General features: G+C 42.4%; 1 protein-coding gene across 1 annotated transcript in view; it reads left to right on the top strand.

Moving 5' to 3' along the window:
* Window positions 1-11,186, top strand: part of xkr7 (XK, Kell blood group complex subunit-related family, member 7) — a 73,075-nt gene extending 61,889 nt beyond the window's left edge. Inside the window, exons 3-4 of the mRNA XM_040153424.1 lie at window positions 8,798-9,017; window positions 10,373-11,186. Coding sequence (XP_040009358.1) covers window positions 8,798-9,017; window positions 10,373-11,186 — 1,034 coding nt within the window. The remainder of the gene's footprint in view (window positions 1-8,797; window positions 9,018-10,372) is intronic.
* The last annotated feature ends 1,208 nt before the right edge of the window (window positions 11,187-12,394 follow it).

Here is a 12,394-nt window from a genome sequence, read left to right as displayed (position 1 = left end):
CTTAACCCTCAAACAGCCCTTTATTGTTGTGGGTTCGGGCATTTTGGTCCCCACAAAGCTGTCGGACCCCACAAGTATAGTGGGCTCCCAGTGCGAATATAGTAAAACAAGCCCACACACACACACACACACACACACACACACACACACACACACACACACACACACACACAGTTGACATAGTCAGTGTTGAGGCGTACCTGGCAGCATAGAAGTCTAGTGTCAGACACATATTTAAATTGCACAAGACACACAGTCGGGGAACAAACACATACAGTAACACCTGCAACAAGTATACACACAAAACACACACATGGGCAACAGAAGAGCTCACACACTAAGTGAAGTGCATTCCCGAATCTGAATACCTTAAAACAACAAAAACCAAGTTTTAAATCTCAAGTGAAGAAGTCAGGACGTTGAAAAAATGTCACCACTTACCAATAATGTTCTCACTTTCAAGGTCTAAAGCCAAAGTCGTCCTCATAAGGATATGATTAGACATGAGTGGATGTGCTGACGTGCTCAGGTAAGCGTATCGTGTCATTTCCTGTTGCCGGCGTTTGTGTGAGTGGTAGCGACTTAGTTTTGCTGTTTTCTTCATTACAGCGGCTAACTAGCGTACGTACATTAGTTCTGCTTGAGCAGCCTTAGCTCTCTCCTTCTTCTGTTGTTTACACGCGCTTCAGATCGGCTAGCTACTTTAGCTTAGCAGTTAGCGATGGCCTCTCTCGCTGTCCCGCTCTCCCTCGCTCGGTGTGCCTTATGTTTAGTTACAACTCTGCCCCCCTTTAGCGATAGCGGAACATGTAATAAAATGTAGTTTATTTGCAGTGATGGCGTCGAGGCTCAGTCAGTTGGAAGCAAGGATCCGCCCCCTTGGAAACCATATCGTTAGCCGCGGTAGTTAGCCAGCCCCCGCAAACCGATGCGAGCCGACCCAGTGTAGCTTCTACTCTTATCCCCCGGCAGCTCCCGAGCAGCCAGGAAGCCAGGGTGGCTGGGTGACTGTAACAAGAAGCGTAGCCCTAAGCAGAAGCTAATGGCTCACCACCGACCAGTTCACGTTTCCACAGATACTCCCCACTCAGCGACAACACCCGCTGAGAAACCAACTCTGGTTATTGGCAGCTCTCTTTATAGAAACGAGAAGTTAGCGACGCCGGCGACCATAGTCAAATGCATTCCTGGGGCCCGAGCGGGCGACATATAATCCTATTTGAAACTGCTGGCTAAGGATAAACGTAAATAAATTAAGGTTGTTATTCACGTTGGCAGTAATGACACCCGATTAAGCCAATCGGAGGACACAAAAAATTAATGTTGAGTCGGTGTGTACATACGCAAAGACAATATCGGACTCCTTAGTTTTCTCCGGGGCCCTGTTCTCTGTACAGCCGCATATCATCATTCAACCGCTGGCTGTCAAGGTGGTGTCCAGCAAACCACGTGGGCTTTTTAGATAACTGGAGGACTTCCTGGGGAAGACCTGGTCTGATTACCAGAGACGGCACACACCCCACTTTGGATCGAGCACCTCTCATATCTAAAAAAATCTGAATGAGGTTATTAGTAGACCAAAACCATGACAAGCCAGACTTGAGACCAGGAGGGAGAGTCTTACACGCTTCTCTGTGCTTCCATTACAGCAGTCACCCATCCAAAACGCCATAAAGACTGTGTCTGCCCCCCGACCACATAAATTTGGTTAACTCAAAAATACAGAAGAGGAGTTGAACACAAAACCTCATAAAAATTAAGACCACCGCTGCAGAAGTACAACAAAATAAGAGAATTAAAATGCGGACTCTTAAACATTAGACCTCTCCCATCCAAAGCTGGATTAGTAAATGATCTAATATCAGATCATTGTATTGATATATTTAGTCTCACTGAAACCTGGCTGTGCCGTGATGAATATGTTAGCCTAAATGAATCCACTCCCCCCAGTCATATTAATACTTACATTCCTCGGGGCACCGCCCGAGGAGGTGAAGTTGCTGCCATTTTAATCTCAAGCCTAATAATCAACCCTAAACCTAAACTCAATTATAACTAATTCAGAAGCCTGGCTCTTAGTCCTGCACATCCAACCTGGAAAACTTTAAAGCCTATTCTATGTGTACCGCGCTACCGGCCCATACTATTTATCTAAATTCTCAGAGTTTTTATCAAGTTTGGTCCTTAGCACAGATAAAGTAATTATAGAGCGGGATTCCAATATTCATGTGGACGTTGATAATGATAGCCTTAGCACTGTGTTTATCTCATTATTATACTCAATTGGCTTCGCTCAGTGCAAATAAACCCACTCACTGTTTTAACCAATCCCTCCACCTCATTCTGATTTATGGCATTGAAATCGAAAAGTTAATAGTCTTTCCACATAATCCTCTTTTATGGGACCATTGATTGGTACTTTTGGAATTCCTATTACTGGACTATAAACCATTAGGCAAAAATGTATTTTCTAGATGTCAATCTGATGGTGCTGTAGCTAAATTTAAGGAGGGGATTCCATCAGCACTTAATTCTCTGCCATGTTTCAATATAACAGAGGACACCTATGATAACTTTAGTCCCTCATAAATTGATCATGTTGTTGATGGTGCTGCAGGCTCAATGAGAATGACACTCGAGTCCATTGCCACTCTGGAAAAGAAGATGATAAAACAAAGGAGGTTAGCGCCGTGGTTTAACTCCCTAACCCGCATATTAAAGCAAACTAAGCGAAAACTTGAAAGGATAAGGCGTTCTACCAAACTGGAAGAATCCCTCTCAATCTGGCATGAGAGTCTTTAAACATTTAGGAGGGCCCTCTGTAATACCAGAGCAGCCTATTACTCATCTTTAATGGAGGAAAATAAAAACAACCCTAGGTTTCTTTTCAGCACTGTAGCCAGGCTGACCGAGAGTCAGAGATCTGCTGATCGATGTATTCCTGTAGCTCTCAATAGTGACGATTTCATGAGCTTCTTTAATGATAAAATTCTAACTATTAATTCAGCACCTCCTGCCCTCAACAGGCACAGTTTTATCTTCAAACACAGGAACCTCAGAAACAGCAGTAAAACCTGATATATACTTAGACAGTTTCTCTCCCATTGACCTTCACCAACTAACTTCAACAATATCTTCATCTACACCATCAACCTGTCTCTTAGACCCCATCCCAACTAGGCTGCTTAAGGCAGTTTTACCCTCAGTGAGCACCTCTTTATTAGATATAATCAATCTCTCTTTATTAGTAGGCTATGTACCGCAGTCCTTTAAAATTGCTGTAATTAAATCTCTTCTTAAAAAGCCTACTCTTGATTTAGCCAACTATAGACCCATATCTAACCTTCCCTTTCTCTCTAAGGTCTTTGAAAAAGCTGTTGCCAACCAGTTGTGTAACTTTTCATACAATAATAGTTGATTTGAGGATTTTCATTCAGGGTTTAGAGTGCATCATAGCACAGAGACAGCACTGGTCAAAGTTACAAATGACCTTTTTAATTGCATCGGACAAAGGACGATTTTCTGTACTTGCCTTGTTAGTTCTTAGTGCTGCATCTGACACTATTGACCATCACATCCTACTACAGAGACTGGAACATTTAATTGGCATTAAAAGAACCACTCTAAACTGGTTTAAGTACTATTTATGTGATCGATTTCAGTTTGTGCATGTAACAATAAATCATCCCTATGCTCAAAAGTTAGTCATGGAGATGCACAAGGTTGTGTGCTTGGACCAGTTCAATTCACCTTATATATGCTTCCTTTAGGCAATATTATTAGGAAACATTCCATAAACTTCTATTGTTATGCAGATGATACCCGATTGTACTTGTCAATGAAGCCCGATGAAACCAATCAGTTAGCTAAACTTCAAGCAGGTCTTAACAACATAAGGACCTAGATGACCAGCAACTTTCTGCTGTTAAATTGAGACAAAGCTGAAGTTATTGTACTTGGCCCCCAACACCTCAGAAACACATTATCTAATGATATAGTTACTTTAGACGGCATTACCCTGGCCTCCAGCACCACCATTAGGAATCTTGGATTTCTCTTTGATCAGGATGTCTTTTAACTCCCACATAAAACAAACTTCAAGGACTGCCTTTTTTTTCACCTACATAACATTGCACAAATCAGGCACATCTTGTGTCAAACAGATGCAGAAAAAATAGTCCATGCTTTTGTTACCTCTAGGCTGGATTATTGCAACTCCTTATTATCAGGCTGTCTCAACAAATCTTTAAGTACTCTCCAGCTGATCCAGAACGCTGCAGCGCAAGCACTGACAGGAACTAGGAAAAGAGATCACATTTCTCCTGTCTTAGCTTCACTGCATTGGCTTAGGGTCCGGGAGGCAGACAGCCTCGCCACGTTTAAGAGTAGGCTTAAAGGCTTCCTTTTTGATAGAGCTCACAGTCAGGGCTGGTTCAGGCTTGGCTTGAACCACTCCCTAGTTATGCTGCTATAGGCCTAGACTGTCGGGGGACTTCCCATGACCGGGCTCCTCTCTCCTTCTCTTCCTCTCCACCAGTACGCAGTTCTCTCTCCCGTAGTTTTGTTCTCTCTCGTCTCTCTCCTCTCTCTTCCTGTCGCTTTCCGCAGGTGTTTCTGCCCCTGGTGCTGCAGAGTCTGGATCTGTGACTGCAAACCACCTACTGCCCCCATGATCCTGCTCAACACCCACTGCTACAATTATTATGATTATCATTATTATTATTGTCAGATTTAGTTTTATTAGTATTATTATTCGCCCTATTATTATAATTATTAGTTATATTATTAGTCTCAATATTATTATACATCTTTATGTGGTACCTGTATTGTCCTATTTTCTCTTTCCTCCCTCCTGCCTCCTTGTCTCTCTCTCTCTCTCTCTCTCTCTCTCTCTCTCTCTCAACCCAGCCGGTCGAGGCCGGGTTCTGTTCAAGGCTTCCACCCGTTAAAAGGAAGTTTTTCTTTCCCGCTGTTGCCAAGCACCTGCTCTCGTGGGAATGTTAGTTCTCTGTTAATATAACTGTAAAGAGTCTGGCCTGGACCTGCTCTACATGGAAAGTGCCCTGAGAGAACCTCTGTCATGATTTGGTGCTATATAAATAAAACTGAATTGACTTGAATTGAAAGGATATGAGTACCAGAGCACACACACAATAAATAAATTAATAAACATTCATTTTTTAATTTTGCACTCTCTCCCCCTTGGCCTGTATTATGTTATTGCTGATCAGGCTCATTGATTATTTCATAACTCAGTCAATCAAATGAATCATCGATCAATGCTGCCAATTATTCATTCAAGTCATGTGCTAAGTGAAATCCCGAACATTTGCTGGTTACAGTCTCTCCAAATGCTGGTATTTGCTGGGCTTTTTTAGAGCATAACAAACTGCATCTGTCACTTTCTTCCCATAATCCCTTTTGTTTTGGGTTCAGTTCTTATGTAACTGCTTTGTTTTATTTTCTCAAGCTGTGATCCAGGAAACATGTCATGATATTGGTTTGATTTTTTTAAACTCAGCTGGGTTCCATCAACGAGAGGTGGTTGTTCACTGGGATCATTGGCTGCGGTCAATTTAGACCAGTGTCAGATCCCAGTCGTTACCAGTTTTTAATGAAAGGAAAAAACCATATGAATGAAAATATACAAGAGAAATTCTGAAACCTGTCCTAACTTCCAGGACTTGAAGGACATTGTTAGCATGACACAGCAGTGGTATATTGGGCCATATTTTGCCACTGCTGTGAGTATCCGGAACATTATGATCAACAGAGAAGTGTTTTAAGCTGCATGAAGATTATGCTGCATTGTTTGGTCTTTTTCCTGTTGTGAAAATGATTACAAGAAATTTAATTATAGAGCATTTTTCTAAACAAAAGTTACAAAGTGCTTTAAAACATAAGAAGTGAAAAAACGACCTAAAACTGACCATTCCAATAGTACAAGGAAATACAAAATAAAACAGGAATGAAACAAGAAAAGGCAGCCTTTAAACAAGCGATGGGTTAGCGGTACCATTGGTCTTTAGCTTTGACACTGGGATGGGGAAGAGGCCGCTGCTTCAGAAGTAATGAACTAATCTTTTTGATACGAATTAAGCTTGCACTGGTATGTGCTACCCCCAGGAAATTGCCCACACTCATTGACATTGACAAATGCTTCAATGTCTCCCACCTTCTCCCACCTACTCACCTTTTATATCTTACCAAACTAACTGTCAGCCATAGAAATGAAAGCATTACACCCTTAAATAGTCTTACAAACCCACTCGAGTACTGTGTGACAAAGTTTAGCTTAAAGCAGTGCAGGTAGTGGCGGACCACATACGTTCTCCCCTCAGGGCTTACCATAGCGGCGTGCGCTCGCTGCTGAAGCCGTTCGGTACTACGAACCTGTGCAAACTCTTATACTGGACTCGACTTGGCTGCTTCTGATGCCAGCTCTCGTACAGACTCACTGCCCTCCATAATTCCCATACATGCCAAGCTGCAGCCCAAAGATGCCGAATAGACCACTTGGGAGCTTCGGGGCTCGGCGGATTTGTTCATGTACCGGAGTCAGGCGGTAGATTCAGTGCTTGTGGGTCTGTTAGTCTGTGGATATTACTTCTGATTCCTGCTGTCTGTGGACTTTGGAGAGACTTGCTGCTGCTGCAGTTTGGTTAAGTTACACAACTTTGAGTGCCTGTTACTGTTAATAATTGTTAATGCATTTTGATTTAAATGCTATATCGTTTTTTTTTTTCTTTCCTGCTGCTGTCATAATACAACATATATATGAGTTGGTAGAGTTTTGTTACTTATGGTAAAAATACACATAGCATCAACACTATTATCACAGTAAGTTACATAAAAACACTTCTTGATTTCATAAGTTATCAGCTAAATGTAACTTGCAGCTTAATACTTTTGGAGGATAATGAACCGTTTGATTTACTTCCGGCATATCATGTTACTGTGCCCTGCACTGTGGCCTGAAGGGTGCGCAACGCCAAATACTGGAAAACTCAAAATACTTGAAAAGGGGGAAATAACACATGAACGTCCCCGCACTTTTAAGATCTTCGGGTTCCATGAAAGTTCAGCAGAGTAGCTGGGTGGCTGGCCATGCAATTCTTTACAATGTTAGCTATAAAATTTTCAAAGCAATTCCAAAATGAACAGGCCCCCAGTGTAAAGAAATTAAAATGGGGATAATATGATACCATCTCTCAGTTCCAGTTAAAAGCCTTGCGGCAAAAAATATTACTCAGAGGAAGCAAATAGAGAGAGAATATAATAAGACCTACAACTGACTCTTGGGGCACTCAAACAAACTAATTTTGGCCAAGGAAACGGCATGATTGTCTATGAAAACACAGAATTTTCTGTTTTGCAGGTAGGAAATGCTGAACTTAAATCTAATAAAACTAAAATAGAGCACATGCCAGCACCTGTGAGGTCACTGGTTACTCTCAGAAGGGCCAGTGGGTTCAAGTTGACCACAGCCACTCATTTCCATTCTTAAGGCCACTATGACTAATTTTAAGTAAAAAGTTACCACCTATAATGCATCATGATATAATCATAAATCGTGCTAAGCTCTTAAATCTAATTGACCCCCCGACTCCAGTTCATCGGTCATTACAGACTCATGCTGTGCAGCACAGAACTTCTCTTTAAATTCTAGTAGAGATCTTAAAATTTCTAAAGATACCAAGATTTTAGGGCCGAAATTTGGGGAAACGTGATTAAAAAGATTCACAAGACAGCTAGAATAAGTTTTGGGTTTTAATATTTCTCTCAGTGTAAACATCACATAGCTTCAGTGAAGAGTTGTAAAACACTTATCATGGATAGTTTGAGACAAGGCTGCATGATTAACACACATGAATGTTTAATGTGTTAAACGGTGCTCTGGGTGGCTCGCAGTGGGCCTCGCGGGCGGTAGGCTAACGATCGTTTGACTTCAGTATAAAACGGGTTCGGGTCAGTTTGAAGGAACTAAAAGAAAAAAAACTTATTCTGTGTCTTCTCTGATCAGTTGATTATTTTGAGACAATAAACCATATGTTGGTCGACCTGACAGAAAGCAGCCGTCATTTTCCCATTGTGCGATTTATTTATCTTTTTATTTATTTTTTCCCCGGACTAGCAGTTCTTCAGTCTGTCCAACCCTTTGGTCTAATACCTTAACAAATACTGGCCAAATGTGGTACTCGTCATTAAATTTGATATAGATGTTCATGATCTCCACAACTCATACTAATATGTTTGCTGATTCCCCAACCTTTTTTTTTTTTTTTTTTATCACCGCCATCAGGAAAAATTTCCACTTTTAGATATTTCATCATAAAATGAACAGATTGTCACATGCATCCTCTACAGAAGATTCATCCTTTTTATCATAGTGACTCTGTGACTGGAGCCAATCCAATAGTGAATCTTTACGCCAATAACCAACATACTGTATACAGGATGTCAATACTCCTTTACCTGCAATAAGCTGACAGGGCACATTACGATTCTGTCTTACAATATCACTGGTGTGAGTTGAGAGCTGATCAATTGGCTCCAGATTGGAGACATTTGGGCAGAATGATTGCATCAAAGTTTTACAGGGAACGTGACTGAAATACTGTATATTGGTGTTTGAAATGTCAGTGTGTGAGAGTGTTTTTTTGTAATTAGGCTTTTTAGCCAGTTATCTCCCTTTCTCTTATTTCCTCCCTTCATCCAAATGTCTTTGTATTTGTGTCTCTTACTTCCCCTCCTCCTTTTTGTCTCCCTCTGTCCCTCTCTTTATCCATCTCTCCAGGCCTCTCAGCCTCAGCCTCCCTGGTCTCTCTGGCCTGGATGATCGCCTCCTACCAGAAGGTTCTCCGGGACTCCCGCGACGACAAGCTGCCTATGTCCTACAAGGCCGTGATCGCCCAGATGCTGTGGCACTTCTTCACCATCGGGGCAAGGACTGTGGCCTTCGCCCTCTTTGCCTCCGTCTTCCAGCTCTACTTCGGCATATTCATCGTCAGCCACTGGTGCGCCATGTGTGACCTGATGCAAAGATTCTGGGTCAAGGGAGAGAAGCTTAGCGTTTGACACGCAGAAAATGATGAATTATGATGTGTTTTTAATAGCTATCAGAAGAAAACTCTAGATCTTTTCTCCAAATTCTAGTAATCAGCAAAGTGTTTAATTTATTAAGTGTTTCGTGCAAGTTTATGATTACAGACAAATACAGTATAAATTATTCAGGTGGTCTGTTTGCAAAAATTAGGGCCTTTAAAAGTCATGAAACATTTAATTTCCTGCACAATACTGTAAACAGCAATATATTTCAGTAAACATGCAGAGGGATTCCATGTTAGCATGACACAGCAGTGGTATATTGGGCCATATTTTGCCACTGCTGTGAGTATCCGGAACATTATGATCAACAGAGAAGTGTTTTAAGCTGCATGCAGATTATGCTGCATTGTTTTGTTTTTTTCCTGTTGTGAAAATGATTACAAGAAATTTAATTATAGAGCATTTTTCTAAACAAAAGTTACAAAGTGCTTTAGAACATAAGAGCAAAAATCAAAGTGACAAAGACCTAAAACTGACCATTCCAATAGTACAAGGAAATACAAAATAAAACAGGAATGAAACAAGAAAAGGCAGCCTTAAAACAAGCGATGGGTTAGCGGTACCATTGGTCTTCAGCTTTGACACTGGGATGGCGAAAAGGCCGCTGCTTCAGAAGTAATGAACTAATCTTTTTGATACGAATTAAGCTTGCACTGGTATGTGCTACCCCCAGGAAATGGCCCACACTCATTGACATTGACAAATGCTTCAATGTCTCCCACCTTCTCCCACCTACTCACCTTTTATATCTTACCAAACTAACTGTCAGCCATAGAAATGAAAGCATTACACCCTTAAATAGTCTTACAAACCCACTCGAGTACTGTGTGACAAAGTTTAGCTTAAAGCAGTGCAGGTAGTGGCTGACCACATATGTTCAGGGCCTGTCAATCAAAATGTGAACATGCTTCAGGTCTACTACTCTGCTCACACCAAGGCTTCAAGCTAGTACAAGGCTTCAAGATGCTGAAAGACGTCATTATGGCTGACCCACAGGCTAGCGAGCTCCCGATTCCTGTCATAAACTGAGACAGTGTACACGACGAGGTTGTACGTGAAGGGCTGGTCGGAGCGTAACGGAGCAGGGAGAGGGAGGGGTGAGAGGAGTGGAGCACCAGCTTTAAATAACTAATGATATCATTGTTTGAGGAGATGTTTTCAAAGGCAATGCAGCATAAATGGAGAGATTTATGTTATATGTCTTGTGCTGTCCCCAAGCCTTTCTATGTATTTGTGATATTCTGCGGTATTGTTTGTTTTTCAGGTGTGTCATGACCTTCTGGATCATCCAAGGTGAGACCGACTTTTGCATGTCCAAGTGGGAGGAGATCATCTACAACATGGTGGTGGGCATCATCTACATCTTCTGCTGGTTCAACGTCAAGGAGGGTCCCAGCCGCTTCCGCATGATTGTCTACTATTCTGTGACGCTGGCTGAGAACGTGGCACTGACCGCTGCCTGGTACACCTACCGCGGCCCGCACACCTCCGACTCCTACGCCCTGGTCGTGGTGTGCTTGGTGGCCTGCAGCTTTGCCCTGGGAACCTTCTTCATGTTGGTGTACTACTGCTGGCTGCACCCTGATGGGCCCGTTCTGGGGTCACAGTGGGGAGGGTGTGTGGACGAGGGCGTGGTGGGTGCAGGAGGGGTGGTGGGAGTGATTGATGCTTGCCTCACCCCATCACAAGGGTCCCAAACAGACATGGTCATTACCAGCCCTCCGAGGACTCTCCCCAGGACTAAAGACACAGGGGAGCCGGTTCCCGGGGAGAGAGACAGAGACAAGGAGAGAGACAGGGACAGTTGCCTGCCTGTCTTCCAGGTACGTCCCTCCCCTTCCTCCTCTCCTGCACTCCTCCACAGGACCTCCTCCTCATCCCGTGCGCAGGAGGGCCCCGTGATCCGGATCGACCTCCCAAGAAAGCGATACCCAGCCTGGGATGCACACTTCATCGATCGGCGCCTCCGCAAGACCATCCTGCTTCTGGAGACAACATCAGCCGTCAGCCCCCGGATACAGTACAGGAGTAGCATGATGGGCAGCAAAGAGGTATTAGAATATGAGACAACTGTCTAAGCCAATAGGGGCTCTTTAACTTAAAAATGCAGTCTGGGACCAAGGCTCAGCCTGAGATCAGTTCTCATCCCAGGACTACCTACGCCAGGAGAAGCATGGAAGGGAGGCACAGTGTCAGGCAACTCCTTTTAAGCAAAGAAGTTGTCAGAACTTGACTGTGAAATGTGAAGCGCAATCTGGGACCAAGGCTCTCCCCTTAAGAAGCAGACCGGGAGTAAGTAGCATGAATGAGCCATGGGAAGTTAATGGAGTAACTCTGAACTGGGATAATCTTCATCTTTTCTAGAATCTTGGAGCTGAGAAATCTAATCTCTCATCCTGGGCCCAAGGAGTGTTAGATTTAGTTTCATTCTGTACGGTCAGTACAAGAAGTAAAAGGATTTGAGAGCAATGTAGTTGCAAAGTTTGAGATACCTGAGAGACAGTCTGCTGCATGAACTTGAGCCTTGGACCCTGGAGACTCAACAGAGACTTACCAGGGAACGTTTAGAGACTGGCCACTAGAGTTTGCATGGGACATGCAATCATTTTGGTTTTGCAGCGAAAGTAAACGCTGACAGAAAATGGGCACTGACTATCCAATTAATGTTCCTTAAGTGATTTGCAGGTCAAAAGATACCTAAATATACCATAAAACTGGGCTAAATTTGGTTAAAATGGGTGTCTAGTTATTATGTTTTTTCTTGTTTTGTTTTTTTAGAAATCTAGGTTACATACAGTATTAAAGGATATATATATATGTTGTTTCAACAGCACTTAAATTAGTATATTTCATTGTGAAACAAGACATAACTACAGGATCAATAAAAAAATGTGAATGTAAAAGAAACTGGCTATTTTTTTTTCTACATAGATGTCTCACTTTTCAACCAAATTTACCCCAGTTTTAACCAGCAAGATACTTTTGACCTCCAAATCACCCATTCATTGCTAACTTAATGTGGTTCATATTGTAAGAAACGCAATGACTTTAAAAGTATGCATACAGAAAAGTAGGAATTCATTTGTTTTAGCAAGGAGTGAGAGATAATAATACTTTTCTCTTTTTTTCCCATCATGCGTCCAAAAGATTGCATGTCCCTAACAACATATGGTAACCATGCTCTAAGCATTGTCATTGGTGTCTATAGAGAAATATAGTCTTCTACTTTAGCCTCCAGTCTCATGAGAACACAAGAATCCATCTAATGTAGGCTCACAACTCAGTC

Source organism: Xiphias gladius, chromosome 18 (genome assembly GCF_016859285.1).
Source record: "Xiphias gladius isolate SHS-SW01 ecotype Sanya breed wild chromosome 18, ASM1685928v1, whole genome shotgun sequence".
Taxonomy (NCBI): Eukaryota; Metazoa; Chordata; class Actinopteri; order Istiophoriformes; family Xiphiidae; genus Xiphias; species Xiphias gladius.
This window is presented reverse-complemented; position numbering and strand designations above follow the sequence as displayed.